General features: G+C 35.0%; 2 protein-coding genes across 2 annotated transcripts in view; one reads left to right on the forward strand and one right to left on the reverse strand.

Annotated features, from left to right (window-relative positions):
- STAG1 (STAG1 cohesin complex component) overlaps positions 1-21458 on the reverse strand; it is a 392478-nt gene that overhangs the window by 13830 nt on the left and 357190 nt on the right. Inside the window, exons 25-28 of the mRNA XM_019654594.1 lie at positions 21300-21439; positions 18526-18627; positions 15283-15431; positions 14412-14540 (exon numbers count right to left, since the gene is read on the reverse strand). Coding sequence (XP_019510139.1) covers positions 14412-14540; positions 15283-15431; positions 18526-18627; positions 21300-21439 — 520 coding nt within the window. The remainder of the gene's footprint in view (positions 1-14411; positions 14541-15282; positions 15432-18525; positions 18628-21299; positions 21440-21458) is intronic.
- On the forward strand, positions 5729-7510 carry LOC109389239 (protein Spindly-like). The gene is given in 4 exon segments (XM_019654595.1): positions 5729-5986; positions 5988-6890; positions 6892-6948; positions 6950-7510. Coding segments are annotated over 4 exon segments (1779 nt in total).

The raw sequence follows: 21458 nt of genomic DNA on the forward strand, positions 1-21458 counted from the left end.
AATAAAATCTTAAAAAAAAAAGAAGTAAATAGATCGAGAAAGATATACCATGCTAACACTAATAAAAAAAAAAAGCAGGACTTGCTATATTAATTTCAGAGCAGAGTTCAAAGCAAGGAAAATTATTACAGGTAAAGAAGGTCACTACGGGGCTGGCCGAGTGGCTCATTTGGTTAGAACGCGAACGTGAGCTCTTAACAATAAGGTTGCCAGTTCAACTTCCATATCAGATGGTGGGTTTTGCCCCCTGCAACTAAAATTGAACACAGCACCTTGAGCTGAGCAGCCAGAGCTGCCGGATCAGTTGGTTAGAGCTCTTAACCAAGTTGCTGTGCTCTTGGTGTGCTCTTAACAAGGTTGCTGGATTGACTCCTGCATGGGATGGTGGACTGCGCCTCCCCCCTCCACCCCCTTACCCCAGAACTAGGCTGAAAGCTGAGACTGGATTTGGAGCTGAGCTTGTGCCCTCCACAACTAAGATTGAAGGACAACAACTTGACTTGGAGCTGATGGGTCCTGGAAAAACACAATGTCCCCCTTCTCCAATTCCCCAACACTATTCCCTTCCAATAAAATCTTAAAAAAAAAGGGCATTAAGTACTGATAAAGAGGTCAATTTTCCAAGAAGACATAATCCTTAATGTGTATGTGCCTAACAAAAGAGTATGAAACAATGTGTGGCAAAAACTATGAGAACTATACAGAGAAACAGATGAATCCACTATCATAGATGGAGAGTTAAACACCTCTTATCAGGAATGGACAGATTCAGTAGTCAGAAAATCACTAAGAACAAAGTTGAATTCAAGTACACCATTAATTACCTAGATATAATTGATATCTATAGACTACCTCATCCAACAACAGCAGAAAACACATTTTAATCAAGCTCACCAGGAACATTCAAGACAGGCCAGAAAACACATCTTAACAAATTTAAAAGAATAGAAATCATGCAGTGTCTGCTCTCAGACCACAGTGGAATTAAGCTAGAAATCAATATCAGAAAGATAGCTGGAAAACCCCCCAATACATGGAGATTAAACAACACATCTCTAAATAACACAAGCTAAAGAAGAAATCACAAAATTTAAAAATGTTTTACACTAAATTAAAAAGAAAATAACATCAACATTTGTGAGACACAGTTAAAGCAGTGTTCAGAGGGAAACTTATAGCACGGAAAGTACATATTAGAAAAAAGAAAAATCTAAAATCAGTAAACTTCCACCTTAGGAAACTAGAAAAATAAGAACAAATCAAATCCAATGTGGAAAAAAAGTATGAAAAATTACAGTAGACGTCAATGAAATTGAACACAGGAATCAGAAAATCAGCAAGACCAAAGCTGGTTCTTTGAAAAGATCAATAAAATTTATAAGCCTCTAGCGAAGCTAGCTAAGAAAAAAAGAGGACACAAATTATTAATATCAGACATGGAAGAGGACATATCACTATACAGAAGCTATGGACAATAAAAGGAAAATAAAGTAATACTATAAACAACTCTACGTCCACAAGTTTGACAACGAAACAAACCAATTCCTTGAAACACATAATTTGCCAAAACTAACACAAGAAATAGACAATCTGAATAGGCCCATATTTATTAAGTAAATTGAATCAATAATAATTCTTCAAAACAGAAAAGCATGAGGCTCAAATGGATTCATTGGTGAATTCAACCAAACATTTATGGAAGAAAATACACTTCTCTACAATCTCTTTCAGAGGATAGAAGCAGACAGAATAATTCATAACTCATTCTATGAGGCCAGCATTACCCTAATACCAAAGCCAAACAAAGACATTACAAAAAAACTACAGACTAATACCTTCATGAACATAAATGCAATAAATAGAATCCAACAATGCAAAAACAGAATTATATACACCATGACCAAGTGGTATAACCCATATATGCAAGGATAGTTCAACATTCAAAAATTAATGTAATCCACCATATTAACAGGATGAAAAAAGAAAAATCAAATGATCACACTGATACAGAAAAGGCATTTGACAAAATACAACACCCATTCATTATAAAAACTCTCAGTATACTAGGAATAAAGGGGAACTTCCTTAACTTGATAAAGAACATTTAGAAATATACTGTATAACTAACATCATACTTAATGCTGAGAAACATGAAACTTTCCTACTAAATCAGTTACAAGGCAAGAATGTCCCTTTTTAACCACTCCCCGCTTCAACACTGTACTGGCAATTCTAGTTAATGCAATAAGATGAGGAAATAAAAAATACACAGATTGGACGGATAGAAATCAAACTGTCCTTGAACCCAGATGGCACAGATTGTCTATGTAGAAAACCCTAAAAATTTACCAAAAAGGAGTCTGGTCAAGATGGTGGAGTAGGTAAATGCCTCCTGCCATGACCACGTTAAAATTACAAATAAATTATAGAACAACAAACCAGAAGAACCATCTGAACACTAACTGAATAGAAGTCCTATAACTAAGGATATAAAGAAGCCACTTTAAGACGTGTAGGAGTGAAGACGCAAAACAGGCTGGCCCCACACACCCATGTGTGTTGGATGAGAACTGGCAAGACTATCTCAGCTGCAGATGTATCCACTGAGGAAATGAGGGTTCCCAGATCCACTCTGGGACCACATAGCCTGGAATACCAGAGACCCCACATTTAGCTGTGAAAATTAGTGGGGATTCCGGACATCAGGGAGAGATGGAAGGCTGCTGGAAACTCAGGTATCCACTTAAAGGGCCCATACACAGACTTGCTTGCTCCTAGGCACTCATTTCAGGCCCTGGTGGAGGGACAACAACTCAGGGGGGCACCAGAGACAGAGGGAGAAACTGAGTTGTACGGCTATGGTATGAGTGTCAGAGGGATGGTTGCCATTGTCCCTGTGTTGAGCCCTCCTCCAGTGCAATATTCAGGCAGGCGCCATCTTTTTTGTGTTTAGCCCTCTGCCCACACATCCAAATATGAATCTGCATTAACCTGGTGAAATCTGCTTGCACCACCCTGATGACTCCCTGGAACCTGCCTCACCCAACTTGCACACAATCGGAGGTACCTTCTGCGGCAAAAAGCCAGCCCCAGCTCACACACCATATGAAGCTCTTTCAGCAGCCAAGCAGCCAGCCCTGGCCTGTGCTGCAACCTGTCTTTGACAACTCTTGGGTATCTGTAGGCACCAGGCTTAGCACGGGCACCAAACCCGAATCTGCATTAACCTGTCAAACACCACTAACCCCACCCTGGTGAATCCCCGAGACCCTACAATACCCAACTTGTGTACCACACAAGGCTTTTCAGCGGCTGAGCCTTACAGGCAGTCGACAGCAGGCCTCAGGGTGCTCTGGACCTTTTCCTGAACTGCTCCAGGCCCAGTACTGGTGGCAGCTGGCCTTGGTACGCAGCATGGCCTCTACATGCGCTGCCAGGTTGAGCACTAGCAGCGATCAACTGCGGGTAGCTTTGTAGCTCCTACTAGGCAGCCCCAGGCCAGTCACAGGCAGTGGCTGGCCTTGGGCTGCATGGGAGCCTCTCCCAAGAGGCCCAAGAACCAACACATCTGGAGGCGGGCTTCAGACTACAACACAGCGCTACCCTGCTTTTCAAGTGTACATGAAACACTTTCCAAGATAGATTACATGCTTGGCCACAAAACAAGTCTCAATAAATTAAGAAGACTCAATAAATCAAGTGTGTTCTCCGACCACTATGACATGAAACTAGAAATCAATTAAACTGAAAAACACACATGGAGGCTAAATAACATGCTACTAAACAATAAATGGGAAAACAAGGAGATAAAGGAAGAAATCAAGAAAGATACCTTGAGACAAATGAAAAAGAAAACACAACAACCCAAAATCTACAGGACACAGTGAAAGCAATCCTATGAGGGAAATTCATAGCAATACAGACAGGCCCAACTCAAGAAACAAGAGAAATCTCAAACAATGTAACATTACACTTAAAAGAACTAAAAAAAGAACAGCAAACAAAGCCCAAGTTGAGTAGAAGGAAGGAAATAGTAAAAATGACAGCATAAATAAATGAAATAGAATCTAAAAAAAAAAACCGAAAAAACAAAAGATCAGTGATACCAAAAACTGGTTATTGGAAAAGATAAACAAAATTGATGAACCTTTAACCAGATTCAACAAAAAAATGAGGACCCAAATAAATAAAATAAAACATAAGTGACAACTAACATCACAGAAATAGAAAACATTCTAAGAAAATACTACAAACAATTATATGCCAACAAACAACAATCTGGAAGAAATGGATATATTCCTAGAAACATACAATCTTCCAAGATTGAGTCAAGAAAAAACTGAAAATCTGAACAGGCTGATTACTACAAACGAAATTGAGTCAGTAACCAAAAACTCCCAACAAACAAAAGTCCAGAACCAGATAGCTTCACAGGTAAATTTTACCAAACATGCAAAGAAGAATTTATACCTATCCTTTTCAAACTATCAAAAAATTCAAGTGGAGGGAAGGCTGACAAAGCTTATTTTACGAGGCCAACCTGATTCCAAAACTGAAGACATCACAAAAAAAGAGAAAATTATAGGCCAATATTCCTAATGAACACAGATGCAAAAATCCTGAACAGAGTATTAGCTAACTGAATTCAACAATACATTGAAAAGATCATAAACTATGATCAAGTGGGATTTATTCCTGGGATGCAAGAATGGTTCTATATCGGCAAATCAATTAACATGATATACCACATAAACAAGATGAAAGGTAAAAATTATATGATCATATCACTAGATGCAGAAAAAGCATTTGACAAAATCCAGCATCCACTTATAACAAAACTCTCAAGAAAGTGGGAATAGAAAGACCATATCTCAACATAATAAAGACCGTATATGACAAACCCACTGCTAACATTATACTTAATGGTGAAAAGCTACAAGTGTTTTACGTAACATCAGAACAAGACAAGGATGTTCACATTCACCACTTTTGTTTAACATAGTATTGGAAATCCTAGCCCTACCAATCAAAACAAGAAAAAGAAATAAAAGGCATGTAAACTGTCATTATTTGCAGATGGCATGATATTATATATAGAGAACCCAAAAGATTTCATCAGAAAACAACTATTAGAACTGATAAATGAATTTAGTAAACTAGCAGAATCATAATTAATATTCAGAAATCAGTTGCATTTTTATGCACAAATAAAGAACTATCAGGAAGAGAAATTTGGAAAACAATCCCATTTACAATTACATAGAAAAATGCAAATACCTAGGAATAAATTTAACCAATGAGGTAAAAAACCTGTACTCAGAAAATTGTAAGACACTTAAAACAACAGCAGTTCGATGCCCGGCCCGAGCTGAGCTGCCGCTGAGCTACCAACAGGTGGCAGGATGGCTCAGCTAAAAAGAAAAAGAAAAAAAAAATGTCCATTCTACCCAAAGCAATCCATAAATTCAATGCAATACGTATCAGAGTACTAATGGCATTTTTCACAGAACTAGAATACATAATCCTAAAATTTATATGGAACAACAAAAGACCCCGAATAGAAAGAAGAACAAAGTTGGAGGTATCACACAGCATGTTACTGGCATAAAAACACACAGACCAGGCATGTTCTCGCGGGAAATGCATTCAAAAAGTTGTGGCGCCTACCAGAGAGCAAGCTGAGGGAGTTGGCTGACGTCTCGGAGTAGATAAAAAATAGGAAAAAATTATGGAGGTAAATATAATCTCAGATCTTCGTTACAAGCTCAATGATGTTGAAGAAGAGCTACTAAAAGCTGCACAGTATGGTTTGCAACTAGTGGAGAGTCGAAATGAATTGCAGACACAATTAGATAAATGTCGTAATGAAATGATGACCATTACTGAGAATTATGAACAAGAAAAATATACTCTTCAGAGAGAAGTTGAGCTCAAGAGTCGAATGTTAGAAAGTCTGAGCTCTGAAAGTGAAGCTCTTAAACAAGATAAAAAAAATGCACCTGGAGAAATTAGAAGAACAACTGAGCCGAAGCCATAGACAGGAAGTGAATGAACTAAAAAATAAGTTAGAAAAACTGAAAGCGGAGTTAGATGAAGCTAGGCTTAGTGAAAAGCAGCTGAAGCACAAAGTAGATCATCAGAAGGGACTCATATCTTGTAAATCAAAGGAAATGTGGATAATGTCTGAATGTGTAAATGAAAGCATGTCTTCAGAGATGCTGGCTCTTAAAATTGAGCTGACTGAAATGGAAAGTATGAAGACCACCCTCAAAGAAGAAGTGAATGAACTACAATACAGACAAGCACAACTAGAACTTAATTCTAATTTAATGTGCCAGGTTGAGCGGCTTAAAGAAGAAAAAGAGGAGCGAGAAAAAGAAGCGGTTTCTTACTGTAATGCCTTACAGAAAGCTTGTGTAGCAAATCAAGATTTTCAAGTGCAATTAGACCAGGCACTCCAGCAAGCCCTGGACCCCAATAGTAAAGGCAACTCTTTGTTTGCAGAGGTGGAAGATCGAAGGGTAGCAATGGAACGTCAGTTTATCAGTATGAAAGTCAAGTATCAGTCACTAAAGAAGCAAAATGCATTTAACAGAGAACAAATGCAAAGAATGAAGTTACAAATCGTCACACTGCTACAAATGAAAGGGTCTCAAACTGAATGTGAGCAGCAGGAATGGTTGTTTGCCATGTTGGAGCAGAAGAATGGTGAAATTAAACATCTCTCAGGTGAAATTAGAAACCTGGAGAAATTTAAGAGTTTATATGAAAGTATGGAATCGAAGCTTTCAGACAGCTCTGATGCTCTGAAAGATAATACCTATTACACAGCTTTACTTCAGATAAAGCTTGACAACTTAAACAAAGAAAATGAAAGCACTAAAGGTGAATTTGTCCATACAGAGAATGAAAGCATTGTTTGAGAGCCAACAGGTTCTGGATATTGAGCAGAAAACGTTTTACCAATGAAAGATGCCTCCAGCTTTTCCAAAGTGAAAATATGAAACTGAGAGCTAAAATAGATGAGTTAAAACTGAAGTATGAACCTGAAGAAAAAATTGAAGTGCCTGTACTCAAAAAGAGGCGTGAGGTACTGCCTGTGGATATCACCACCCCTAACAATGTATGTGCCGACAGTGCTGTTGGGGAAGTTTACAGATTACCACCTCAGAAAGAGGAGGCACAGTCCTGTACTAACAATTTAGAAGATGATAACTTGCAGTTAGTTTCTGTAAGCACACCAGAAGTCATTCTCTCTCCTCACAAAAATCTGCCTGTGACTAATCAAACAACAAAGGAAAAGAAACGTGTGAAACTTATAGATGTTCCAGCCACAAGTGAAAGAAGTGGAAACTCTCCCAGGTTAGCTGCTGAATCAAAGCTTCAAACAGAAGTGAAAGAAGGAAAAGAAACTGCAAGCAAATTGGAAAAGAAAACTTGGAAGAAATCACACCCTATTCTATACGTGTCCTCTAAATCAACTCCAGAGACGCAGTGCCCTCAGCAGTAAAGACTTTTCTTTAATAAGAGTAAGGTACCACTTACCCAAAAGGTTGCTTTGGAGCTTAGTAAAGGCTGTCTTTAGCTGAAGTAGAAAAACAAAAAAAACAACAAAAAAACAGACCAATAGAACAGAATAAAGAGCCCAGAAATAAACCCATGCCTATAAGGTCATTAAATCTATCAAAGAAAGCAAGAATATACATTGGGATAAAAACAATCTATTCAATAAATGGTGCTGGAAAAACTGGACAGATGCATGCAAAAAATGAAACTGGACCACCTTCTTCTCCATATACAAGAGGAAACTCAAAATGGAATGTAAGACCCCAAACCATAAAATGCCAAGAAGATGACATAGGTAGCAAATTTTCAGACATTACCTTTAGTAATATTTTTTTGGATATGTCTCATCGGGCAAGAGAAACAAAAGAAAAAAATAAACAAACGGGACTGCATCAAACTAAAAAGGTTTTGCACAGCAAAAGAAACCATCAACAAAACAGAAAGACAACCTACTGAATGGAAGAAGATATTTGCCAATAATACATCTGGTAAGGGATTAATATCCAAAATTTATAAAGAACTCATACAACTCCATACACAAAAAAGGGAGGGAGGAAGTAGAGCTAATATAGGAGTAAAGTTTTTATATTCCCTTAAAATACAACTGAAGTAAAATTTGATAAGTGAATATGTATACTGAAAGGCCTAGAAAAACTGAGAAAATAACTAAAAAATACAATTAAAGATTACATACAGCATCTAAATATGTTACAAACCCAACAATAATACAGTTATAATTATTACTTGATATAATCGTACATCTTCTAAATAAGCTGAGAGAATGAAAGTGAAGTATACATTTATAGTTTGCTATATTAGTCTTCTTATTTACCGTTTCTGGTTCCCTTAGGTATGACAAGGACTTTTTAGATACCATACCAAAGGCAAAGATCCCTGCAAAAAATAATTGATAAGCTGTACTTCATTAGAATTAAAAACTTCTGCTTTGCAATAGACACTGTGTAGACAATGAGAAGACAATCCTAGACTGGAGAAAATAGTTGCAAAATACACATCTATAAAGGACTGTTATCTAATATACAAAGAACTGTTAAAACTCATTTAGAAAACAATCATTAATAAATGGGCAAAAGACCTGAACAGACACCTCACCAAAGAAAACATACAGATGGCAAATAATAAGCATATGAAAAGATGCTCCATATCATATGTCATCGTCATCAGGGAAATGCAAATTAAAAAAACAACAAGATACTACTATACACCTATTAGAAAGACCAAAATCCAGAGCACTAATACCAAATGCTAGCAGGAATGCAAAATGGTACAGCCACTTTTGGAAGACAGTTTGGTGGTTTCTTACAAATTAAACATATTATTACCATGCAACCCAGCAACTGCACTTCTTGGCATTTACCCAAAGGAGCTGAAAACTTAAATTTTAATAAAAACTTACAGCAGCTTTATTCATAACTGCCAAAATTTGGAAGCAACCTTCCAAGATGTCCTTCAGTAGGGCAATAGATAAATAATCTGTGGTACATCCAGACAATGGAATATTCAATGCTAAAAAGAAATGAGCTATTGAGCTATGAAAAGAATGGAGGAACTTTAAATGCATATTACTATGTGAAAGAAGCTGAGATGAAAAAGTCTACATACTCTATAATTTCAACTATATGACATTCTGAAAAAGGCAAAACTATGGAAACTAAAACAATCTGGGGCTGTCAAGGGTTGGGAGGAAAGGAGGAAGGATGAAGAGGCAGAACACAGGATTTTTAGGGAAGTGAAAACACTCTGTATGATACAATGATGATGGATACATGTCATTATACATTTGTCTAAATCCACAGAATGTACAGTACCAAGAATGAACTGTAATATAAACCAGGAACTACGGATGATTAAGACGTGTCAAGGTAGGTTCATCACTTGTTAACAGAGATACCATTCTGATGGGGAATGTTGACAATGGGGGAGGCTGAGCTTGGGGTGGGGGCAGGGAATATGGGTATTCTATGTACCTTCTCAATTTTGCTGTGAACCTAAAACTGTTCTATAAAAATAAAGTTCAAATAAATAAATAAAATTAAATCACATGCTTCCCTATTAGTCTGGAAGATTGTGCACACCCAAGGCTGCCCTTCTCAGAAGCAAAGAGAGAATTTCCAAGCTGAAAGTCCCCTGGTGGACAGCGGGCAAAGTAAACTTGAGCTGTGATAGCAGCCTTCAAGCTACACACTCATATACAACAGTAAAAGGGAAAAATCTAATTGGTTAAGGAGGTTTAAGCACAACCTTTGATTAATAAGAGGTTTATGCTGACACAGGGGCAGATCCCTAGGTACCTAAGCCAAATGATACAAAATGAGGGGAAAAAAAAATCTGAGCAAGGACAGCAGAGGCTGCACACTGCAAGAGCAACAGACTTCACAGAGTTTGTACATCCAAGTCTCTAAACAAACAAATGACCAAGCAAACAACATCAATCTGGGGCGGGGGGGGGGGGCAGAGAATCAGTATCAAGAGTAGGTACATTATTTTACAATGTATCATATATGCAATATATTATCTAAGATATTCAGTTTTCAACAAAACATTGGGAGACGTGCAAAAAATAGTGAAATGTGACCTACATACAGAAAAAAAAAAAAAAGAGCAAGCCACAGAACTTTGGTCCATAAAAATTGAAAATAATTATAAATATGTTCAAAGAACTAAAGGAAAGCATGCCTACTTCAAAGTATTCTTTCATTTAATAGAAAATATGAATAAAAAGATAAAAATGATAAAAACAAAAAAAACAAATGGAAATTCCATAGCAGAAAAGTACAACAAAAATTTAAAATTCATTACAGGGGCTCAACAGATTTGAGCTGGCAGAAGAAAGAATTAGTAACCGTGAAGATGTATCAATAGAGATTATACAATCTGAAGAACAGAGAAAAAAAAGAATGAAGAAAAATTAACAGAGCCTGAAAGAAATGTGAGGATATCATTAACTACAATGACATGTGTAATGGGTGTACCAGGAGAAGAAAGGAGCAGCAACAAATCTGAAGAAAAACATTAATCTACATATCCTCAAAATTCAACAAAGTCCAAACAGGCAAAATGCAAAGAGATCCACACCCAGATGCAGCATAAGCAAAATATTGAAAGACAAAGATTAAAAAAAAGTCTTGAAAGTAATGAGAGACAAGTAAAAGTAGCTCATTATACACAAGGGAACTCCATTAAGTTCAAAAGCTGACGTCTCATCAGACACAATGTAGGCCAGAAGGCAATGAATGGGATAACAGTCTATGTGCTAAAAGTAACAAACTATCAAACAAGAATCTTATATCTAGTATAACTATATTTCAAAGCTTAAGATAAAATAAAAGCACTCCCAAGTGAACAAAAGCTGAGAAAATTTGTTGCTGGCCTACCTGTCTTACAAGAAACACTCAAGGAAGTTCTTCAGGTTGAAAGCAAATGACACCAGAGAGTAAGCTGAATTTACATGGAAAACCAAAGAGTGCTGGAACGTAATTGGTAGGTACAGTAAAACCTTGGATTGTAAGTAACGGTAATGTGGTTTGCGAGTGTTCCACAAGACGAGCAAACATTTCTAATACATTTTAAGTTGGTAAATGAGCGATGTCTTGCAATATGAGTAGTTTGTTTCTGGAACGAATTATGCTCACAAACCAAGGTAATTACTGTATTTATAAAAGACAATATAATTGCATATTTGCTTATCCTTTATTATTTTAACTGATTTAAAAAGCAATTATAGGGCCGGTCGAGTGGCGCGATGGTTAAGAACTGGCTTGGGACGCCAGAGAGCCCCGGTTCAGATCCCACATATGAGGGCCAGTGACACTGCCCTCCACAGCTAAGATGCTGAACAACAGCTCAACCTGGAGCTGGGCTGCCTGAGTTGCCGGTGACAGCGTAGGCTGCAGCCCCTGTGGCAGTGGGTTGCCATGGGTTACCGTGTGTAGCCAGCAGCCAGCGTGAGCAGCCAGCAGCCGCAGTGAGTTGCCGTCCAGAAGCCGGCGACTGATCTGCCTCACCCGGGAAAAGCGCAATGATGGTGCCAACTTGGGCCAGTGAAGCAACGTCCTCCACAACTAGACTGAAGAACAAAACGACAACAACTTGTCTGTTCCCCTTCCCCCAATTCCCCAGCACTGTTCCCATCCCCCCAATTCCCCAATAAAAATCTTTAAAAAAAAAAGCAATTATATAAAACAATACGTATCACTGTATTGTTGGGCCAATAATATAGAAATATAATATAGTTGACAATAAACACAAAAGAATTGGGTGGGAGCAAAGATGTATTTAAGTAAAAGAATGATGCCAAATGGTATTTCAAACCCATAGAAAGAAATAAAGAGAACCAGAAATGGTAAATAAGAAGGTTAATATAACAAACTAAATATATACTTCACTTTCATTCTTCTCTCAGCTTATTTAGAAGACATACAATTATATCAAGTAATAATTATAACAATGTATTGTTGGGTTTGTAACATATTTAGATGCTGTATGTATAACAATATCACAAAAAAAAGGGAGGGAGGGAGTAGAGCTATATAGGAGTAAAGTTTTTATAGTTCCTTAAAATACATCCGAAGTAAAATTTGATAAGTGAATATGTATACTGAAAGGCCTAGAAAAACTACTGAGAAAACAACTAAAAAGTACAATTAAAGATTTTTGAAGAAATTAAGTGTTACACTAGAAAATATACATTTAATATAAAAGAATATACATTTAATATAAAAGGAGGCAATAAAGGAGGGAAAACCAAAGACACAGACATAAAGAAAACAAAAAATATAATGGATTGGATAAAACAAATACAATCCAACTATATGCTAGTCTATAAGAAACATACCTTAGATTCAAAGATAAAAAGACGAAAGTGAAAGGATGAAAAAAAAGGTATACCATGCAAGCAGTAACTAAAATAGAGCTGGATGGTTACACTAGTATCAGACAAAATAGATTTTAAGATAAAAATTACTAGAGACAGAGGACATTTTACTTTGTTTTAGTTTTTTTTTTAAGCTGAGCCATCCTGCCACCTGTTGGCAGCTCGGCAGCTGCTCAGCTCGGGCTGGGAATCGAACCGCTGTTGCTCAGAGCTCAAACTCTTGAGTGAGCTCTTAACCAACTGAGCCACTCGGCCGGCCCCCCAGAGGACATTTTATAATGGTAAGTAAAAGTTAATCCATCAGGAAGACATAACAATTATAAACATATATACACCTAACAACAGAGCCCCAAAATATATGAAGCAAAACTTACAGAACTGAAAGGTGAAATAATAATTCAATAATATAGATTTCAACATCTCATTTTCAATAATGTACAGAGCTAGAGAAAAGATCAACAAGAAAATAGAAGACTTGAACAACATTATAAACAAATCTACAAGCCAACTGGACCTAAGACATCTGTCTATAGAAAAAAACTCCACTCATCAATAGCAGTAAAATACACATTCTCCTCAAGTATACATTGGAACATTCTCCAGAATAGACTAGAAGTTGGTCCATAAAACAAGCCTCAATAAATATAAAAAAAAGGCTTAAAATTACACAAAGCATGTTCTATAAGAACAAGAGAATGAAATTAGAAATCAGTAATGGAAGGAAAATTTGGAAATTCACAAGTATGTGGAAATGGAATAAAATACTCCTGAACAGACTAATAAATTAAAAAGAAATCACAAGGGAACTGAGAAAATACTTTGAGATGAATGAAAACAAAAAAGTAGATACCAAATTTACAACATGCAGCTAAAGTAGTGCTCAGAGGGAAAGGAGACCTGTAAATACCTGTATTAAAAATTTCAAACCACCCCTCCCCCACCAATACCCCAAATCATTCATTCTCTAACATATTATCCTACTTCGGTGCCTGAAACTCTTGTATGTTTCTGCATTAGAGCACAAGCTTTCTGGAAGAAGAAACTTTGTATTGTTCACTGCCTGGCCATATTAGAACAATAGCTATAGAACAGTACCTGACTATACTATGGGCTTAATAAATATTTTCTGATCAACATCTTTCCTTAAAACTATCACTTATATTAAGATAAGCTTTAATTGTTTCTTCAAATTCCTGTTCATTTATCATATTATTGTAACTGACTCATTTTCCTCCTATCAATTTATACAATTTGGGATCATTACAGAATCACTCAAATTTCCTAGTTCTAAATAAGAAAGACTTAGCCCATCAACTTTTCTGAAAACTGCATATTATTTCTAAAGAGTGTTATTAAAAACAGAAAATAGAAAAAAATCTATTTTCTTGAAACAAGTCAAATAAAAAAAAATTAATATAAAAGGGAAAAAGTTACACAATGCCTAAGCCAATGTTTATACATTTCTGAATTGCAGAGCAAGAAATAATTTCCACTTGCTTAATTTAATCTTGCAAATTCTAGGAACTGAAAGGTGAGCAGTGAAACAACTACAGAAGGTGCCAAAAAAATGTATACACATTTTAAGAAAGGAAAACTGTATTAATATTGTAATACTGAATATATACTGATAACAAAAGATGAATACAAGTCATGTTTGACTTCTGCAGTTACAAGAGGTGCTCAAAGTGGTTACCATCAGCATCCAAACACTTCTGATTACGGCAAACTACTGCTTGAGCAATGTTGACCAGTGTCCACTTGTATTCATTTTTTCGGCACCCGCAGTATAAGAAAGCTTGAAAACTAATTATAGTTCCTTAAAACAAACCATCAGAGACTAAGTTATCAATAATAATAACTATATCTAGATGATTAAGATGCTTTCAAAAAATAAACATTTAAAATTACAATAGTGTCACGATAAAAGCTACTTCTGCAGTGTGCAACTTACACAGTCTTTTTGTCTTGTCGAAGAAGTTTAGAAGAAAATTCACTTAGTACTTCCAGGAAAGCCAGATTAGGAGGTGGATATTCTTGTCCTTTCTGATTTTGGTATTTAAAGGCAAATTCTATGCCATCCCTGAAATAAAAAAATATATCATCTTATTTTTCCAGATAGCTAGTGTAGTTCTCTCAATGGGCTAGAATTTCTAAAACAGTTGGGAAGGCAATAAAATCATCACTGAAGGCAGTAAAATCTGATAAATTCAAATGGTAAAATAATGTTAATTCTATGACATATTTGCACAATAAATATTTAATGTTATTATTTATAGTAGAAAACTCTAAGTTTTGAAAAATAATTAAATAATTAAAAAATTAAAAATTTCTAATCAGCCATAAATCTAAATTTTTATGTGTATCCTTTAGGGGACAGGATACCTTGGAAAAATAATTAGATTGCCAGACAATTTGGTTATTTGAGTTGGTCATGGTACCAAGCAGTTGTGTGTTTTTGTAAGGTACTTTAGAGTTTTCTGTCACACAATTTTTAGTTATGAAATGAGGTTTACCAAACCAGTACTGCACAGTGTTTTTAAACCCATTCTCCCACAAAATTTTTTCTGAGAGACCAGATACGAGTATTTTGTTGAACTTTACTTTCTATACCTTCTAAGGTTAAAAAAAGGGGCAGATTTTAAGTTTTTTCCAAATTAAAAATGATCTCCTAGTTGAGAATGACTAGACTAGACAATTTCTAAAGCTCTTATAACTTAAAAATTCTAACAGTTGTCACTTTAAAAATGGGTCATATAACAGTTATGTTAAATTCCAGTAAACCAGATTCTGTACAATAAGAAGTGTTTATTTAGCTCACTCACTTGTGAAGTGTGGCAACTGCTTCTCGTGTCTTGATTTGGTCCAGTCCAAATGTAAGGGCAAAGCGACGTGCCAATTCTTTAATGCCACTCACATGGGCAGATGTCCTATCTAGGTTGGGACCTTGCTCTTGAACAAGCTCATTAAACAACTGGTAGAAAGAATAAAAGAAGAAAAAAAACACAGCTGAGAAATATTTATTTATTTTATTTGTCGTTAGAATAGGTAATATAATTTAAAAATATTTAATAAGCATATGGTAAAATATATTTTCCCCCTTGCATTTAACAGTAGCTACACTGTTCTCTTTCTCCTATTAGTCATCTAATATTACTAGTTTCTTGAGATTTTCATGTTACTTGTGTGATTAAATGCAAACAGGAATTTATTTCTTTTTCACACACAAAAAATGAATTTTGGTTGGGAAAATGTTTATAGACATTTACTATGTATTCATAAACATCTATGCATTCTTTTTGTTGTCACTTTCTCAGTAATGGCAAAATATGAATACATGGTTCAGAACTTTGTTTTTCCACTTATATCTTACACAAGAACATTATGTAAAAGGCCATTTGGAGATATGGGGTTATGATTTTTTCCACCAAATAACAAAATATACAAAAAAGTTCTTAAGCCAGGTAGAAGGGTTTTATAAATTACATATACATTACATTTATTGTATCAAAGTAAGAACAAAAACAAAACCTTGGAGTAATAAAGAATATAAAAGCAACCATCAGTCTACCACCAAAGTTAGAAACTTAACTGTATCTGTACACATCTGCCTTTCTGCCTATTATGACAGATGAACAGTACAGGCTTTTATCTTAAGCCATTTCCTCTTTACGTACTGGATGGATCTCACTCCCTTTTACCTGCTCAGCAGTTTTGCTCTGGTGCTTACTGCTCTCTCCTGTATCATTAACTATTCCCTCTATTAGATGCATGCCCTAACTTCTTAACTTCATCTTCTCTGCCAGCCTTCAACACATTATTCTGATTCTCTTTATAGCAAAGATCCTGAAAAGTATTGTTCACATTTGTTTTCTTCACTTACTCACCCCCCAAACTCCCAATTCACTTTAATCACACCATTCCATTGAAATAGCTCATCTTCTATTAATTTTGTTATCATCTACCTTTTTAGTTTTCTTCAGCAATAGATTGGTCTGGCCTGATCTACTTACTGTGCCATGACTAAGAACAGCAGTTTTTCCAGAGATTTTCAAATTTATTAATAGGTACTGATTACCAGTTCTTAGATTTTAAAATGTTTTCACAGATAATTGTACACAATAGCCTTTAACCTTAAAACTTACTTTTAAAATGAATACAAAGAATATATTTCATTGTATAAAATTCAAAGCATGTCAAAGTAAAAATTTTCCTTTCTTTTTTCTAGTAAATATCGTTCTTGTCAAAGGTAACCAGTGTTAAAAGTTCCGAAGTTTTCTAGACCAGTTTAGAAACATTGATATATTTCATATACAAAGTTTTTAATTTTACATAAATGGTATTGCACTACATATTTTGTCCTAAAACTTGCTATTTTTCATTTCATATATTGTCTTAAAAGTCTTTTAGCTACTTCACAGTATCAGTTTATTTAACCATTCCTCTATTGATGGACATTGAGACTATTTCCAATTTTTAAAAATTACAGAAACTGCTGCAATGAAATATCTTTTACATATATAACACCTGCATGTTATCTATGTAGATACCTAGTAGCAAAATACTGGTTTAAAAAAATACATATCTTAAATTGCAAAACATACTGTAAAATTATATCCCAAAACAAAAACAATCTCTTTCATAAGGGACCAAAATTTTCTTCCACATCTTTTTCAATTTATTATCTATCATTTTAATTCATGCCATTCTCTTCAGCAGTGACATATATCTCGTTTTAATTTGTATTTCATTACTTATTAATGAATTTATGCCTCTTTTCATGTTTAGTATTAGTTTTTAAGATTTCTTCTTCTGAAAAGTGGCTTTTCATATCCCTTCCTTGCTCACTTTCCTATAGGATTTATTAATCTTTCTTACTGATTTGTAGGATTTGTTATGTATGATTAAAAATACTTGCCCCCAATCTGTCATTTGCTTAACTTTGTTCGGAGTGCTGGTTGACGATAAATCTAATTAAGTTTATATATGTCATTAATTTTTTACTTTGTGGCTCTTTTCTCAGTAAAGACTTCCCTAATCCAGGATATAAAAATATCCTCTTTTATTTTCTTATAAACTTTTAATTTTTTTTTTAAAGATTTTATTAGGGAATTAGGGAGGGGAACGTGTTGGGGAATTGAGAAAGGGGAACATTGTGTTTGTCCAGGACCCATCAGCTCCAAGTCAAGTTGTTGTCCTTCAATCTTAGTTGTGGAGGGCGCAAGCTAAGCTCTAAGTCCAGTTGCCACTTTTAATCTAGTTGCAGGTCAGAGGTGCGCAGCCCACCATCCCATGTAGGTGTCGATCCAGCAACCTTGCTGCTAAGAGCACACGCTTTCACCAGCTCAGCGGCAGCTCAGCTTGGGCGTAGCTCACTGGCCCATGTGGGAATCGAACGGGGACCCTGTTGCTCAGAGCTCACACTCTTAACCAACTGAGACACTTGGCTGGCCCTAAACTTTTGATTTTTAACATTTATATATGATCCACCTATTAGTTATTTTGGGTACATGTTAGATAGGGCTATAAATAGCTATTTTTTCCAACTACATAGTCAATTGACCCATCACCATTTAATGAACAGGCCCAATCCTTTCCCCACTGATTTGAAATGAGACCTTCATTGTAGAAAAAATATATACACACATACCTACACCCCTCCCCTGCAAATCTGTATTAATAGGAATCTTAGTTATATAATATGTGACATATTTTCTTATTTGAATACCACTGCTGCCCTTTCTTCATTAAGTATTTTAAAAATGTATTTCTGTATTTTTCTTTTTTAATGATTACTTTTTAAATATCCAATCTGGCATTTCATTTGGTCCAAGAGTAGTTCACCTTAAGATTTCATCTATTTGAAATATGAACTATAGGATTATCTTCCAAAAGAAAAGACATGTAACACATGTTTTTGTACCAGAAAGTATCCACAGTAATATACTGATATAATGATAATGAAAGACCTAATTTAAATAAGGTAAGATACCTAGCACATACTAAGCACAAGGAAGTGCTCAATATATTAATTCTACTCCTTATCTCTTTCCTTTCAAATTTCTTACCTGCTGTAAACTGAGAATGAGGGTCTTGGCACACTGAATTTTATCAATCTGCCTGGTTTTACTCAGTGTTTCCTTAATAATATCACCATAGTCATTGTAATACTGTGAAGAAAAGAAGAAAACATAGCTTTAAAATTACTGAAATTTCTTAAGATAAAGAATGGATTGGTGAAAGAAATAGAAAAGTGAGGTATTCAATTTCTTCATCTTAAATATAACGAGTTTAAAGATTTTTGTCTACAGTTAGAGGAATACACATTTGATATTTAAGATTATGAAATTAATAATAATAAAACTAAAAAACTGGTAATTCCAAGAGAAGAAGTAATATAGGGTGAACGAAACTCCTCATTCTTTACAACATGGATTCAACAGGCTCTATTTAAAAGGTGACAAATCAAGAAACAGAACTTTGGTAGAAACTTCCTGAAAAACTAAAACCAAAAGAGTTAAAATTACTTCTCTGGAAGTGAGTTTAAATAAGGGGAAGGGCAGGTCAGAGTAACAGACTTTTCATTTAATGCTTTTGTGTACTATCTCATTTACCCCCAATATGTCTATGTTTTACTATTATAATATAAACAGTAAAAACAGACATCTTCAATAGTAGCTGAGAAAATTTTAATTTCTTTATAATTCAGCTTTTTGATAAAGGCTTTAATAATTTTCCTTGTGAGTAAATAATTAGGAAAAGCATTATTTGAAAGCATTAAATCTGGATGTTATTTCCAAGCTACAGCCTCAAACTATAAACCTATGTGAAAAAGTGAATATATTAGCTTGCCAATTTGATTTTCATAATCTTCAAAAACATGGGTATGTTCCATGATATGAGGTACAAAGAAAGGGAAATAATTCAAAAGAATCACCCTTTAAGTGCAATTAAAAATGATCTCAATATAGGAAAACAAGAGAAAGATATATTAAGACTAAAGTGGTTCAATAAGCAAATCTCTAATAAATTCAGATTTGTAATGACTACATAGGAAGTGGGCAAAAAGCCACATAGCCAAGGATATATAACAACAGGTAGCAAATAGCTATTAGAATACCCTCAAAAAGATTAAAGCCTTTGAGCAGAGGTGTGCAAAAATTGATAACATTGAGAAAAGGTTTGGATAAGACTCAGTTATTGAAACTAATGCAGTATTGTGAAAGGATGACAAGGAAAACCCATGTTAAGCTCATATTCATCCATCCAAACCCTGTTTAGATATTAGTTTAGAAAACCTTCTCTGGTTCCTCTCACGTAAGTCTTTCTCTATATCCTGTCCTTAGTTTATAATTTGCACATCTATCACTATAATAATCAGGGTGAGGCTTTATGGTCCAGTGGAAAGAGCTAAGCCTTGAAGCTAGACAAACCTAAAATACAATCCCAATTTTTGCTACTTCAATAGTTATGTGACCTTGGCAAGTTACTTAACCTATCTGAGCTTTAATTTCCTTTATCTATAAATGGTATTATTTTTTTACCTCACAGGGTTACTGTAATCAACAAAGATAATGTAAAACCTAAAAACAGTGTCTCAAATATAAATGGCACACACAAAAAAGGGCAGCCATTCATTATTTTATTATGTTTACATTTCAATTTCTCTATTAATCTGTAAGCTCATTAGAGCAGAAATCATGTCTTATTTAAATCTCTGGCTACCAGCACAGTGCTCATTGCACTGTAGTTGTCAGCAAAATATGAATTAGTTACTATGTCCTAACTAGAATTGGACCACACTTAAACACAGATAAACATACAAGTGGATCAAATGCACACACAATATTCTGAACACTGACAAAATTGAACAGTGTTTTTCACATGAGAATGAGGAAAAAAAAAAAAGTGTTCCCTATCTGTGCCTGTCAGGCATTATAAAGATTTCTGAGCACTGCTTTTTTTAGAGGGTCAGAAGCAAAATGGAGCTTGTGGAAAGAAGAGTAGCCAGGAAAGTGAGTATCTATCAAAATCATGAAGAATAGGTTAAAACACTTCAACATCTTCTCTCAGGAAAAAATCCAAACTTCTCATACAGTATATAAGGTTTAACCTGTCACTTCCTTTAAATCTCATCTCTGGCTTTGTTCTCATAAGCAATTTATGCTGCTATGTCAAATTAACTTGCATTTCCCCCAAACAATTCATAATCCTTTGTGATGTTCATGAAGTTCCATCTGTCTATAAGTCTTCCCACTAATTCTTTGCCTGACTAATTTATGCTTAATGTCTCCTACTTAAGTTCAAAAGTCACTTCTAAGCAGTTTTCATTAACCCTCATATTTCTTAAGAGTTGGGTATCTGTTTTATATACGTACTTCCAGGAAACCATATAGATACCTCTATTATACTGTATAATGCAATTACTTAATTACTTGACTATCTCCAGCTTTAGGCTGGCGTTAAAACAGAAATTTAAAAAAGAATCTTTTTAACTTTAGTGCCTGGCAGGCAGCATGGTACACAGTTGGCATACTTATAAAAATATTTGAAGAAGTATCAGCTTTCTTCCATGTTGATCAAAAGAGTACATGGCCTCATGAAAATAAAGCATTCTTTCATATAAATGTGAAGAACTCCTACTTTATGGAACTGATATAATGATATAGATTAACAAAAAGCTTATACTTATACAAAAGAAACTTTAAATATATCAGAAAATCATCAATAATATATATGCAAAAGCTGTGAATTTTAGTTTCTGTTATCATCCTTTCATTTTTAATTGCAAATTTCTCTGTCAATTAGATGAAAGGAGAAAAATAAGAATACGAAACCATACCTTCATGTAGTGTTTAAAGATGTCTGCAGCTGCATGCATGTCAACAATATCATAAATGATAAGTTTGCTGAAGGCAGCAAGTAGATTTCTTCTTTTATGTAAGGCCTCAATTTTATTAGCTTCATCTTCTTCATCACCCTCTAACCACAGAAAATAAAA

The sequence above is a fragment of the Hipposideros armiger genome, unplaced genomic scaffold, assembly GCF_001890085.2.
Source record: "Hipposideros armiger isolate ML-2016 unplaced genomic scaffold, ASM189008v1 scaffold_226, whole genome shotgun sequence".
Lineage (NCBI taxonomy): Eukaryota > Metazoa > Chordata > Mammalia > Chiroptera > Hipposideridae > Hipposideros > Hipposideros armiger.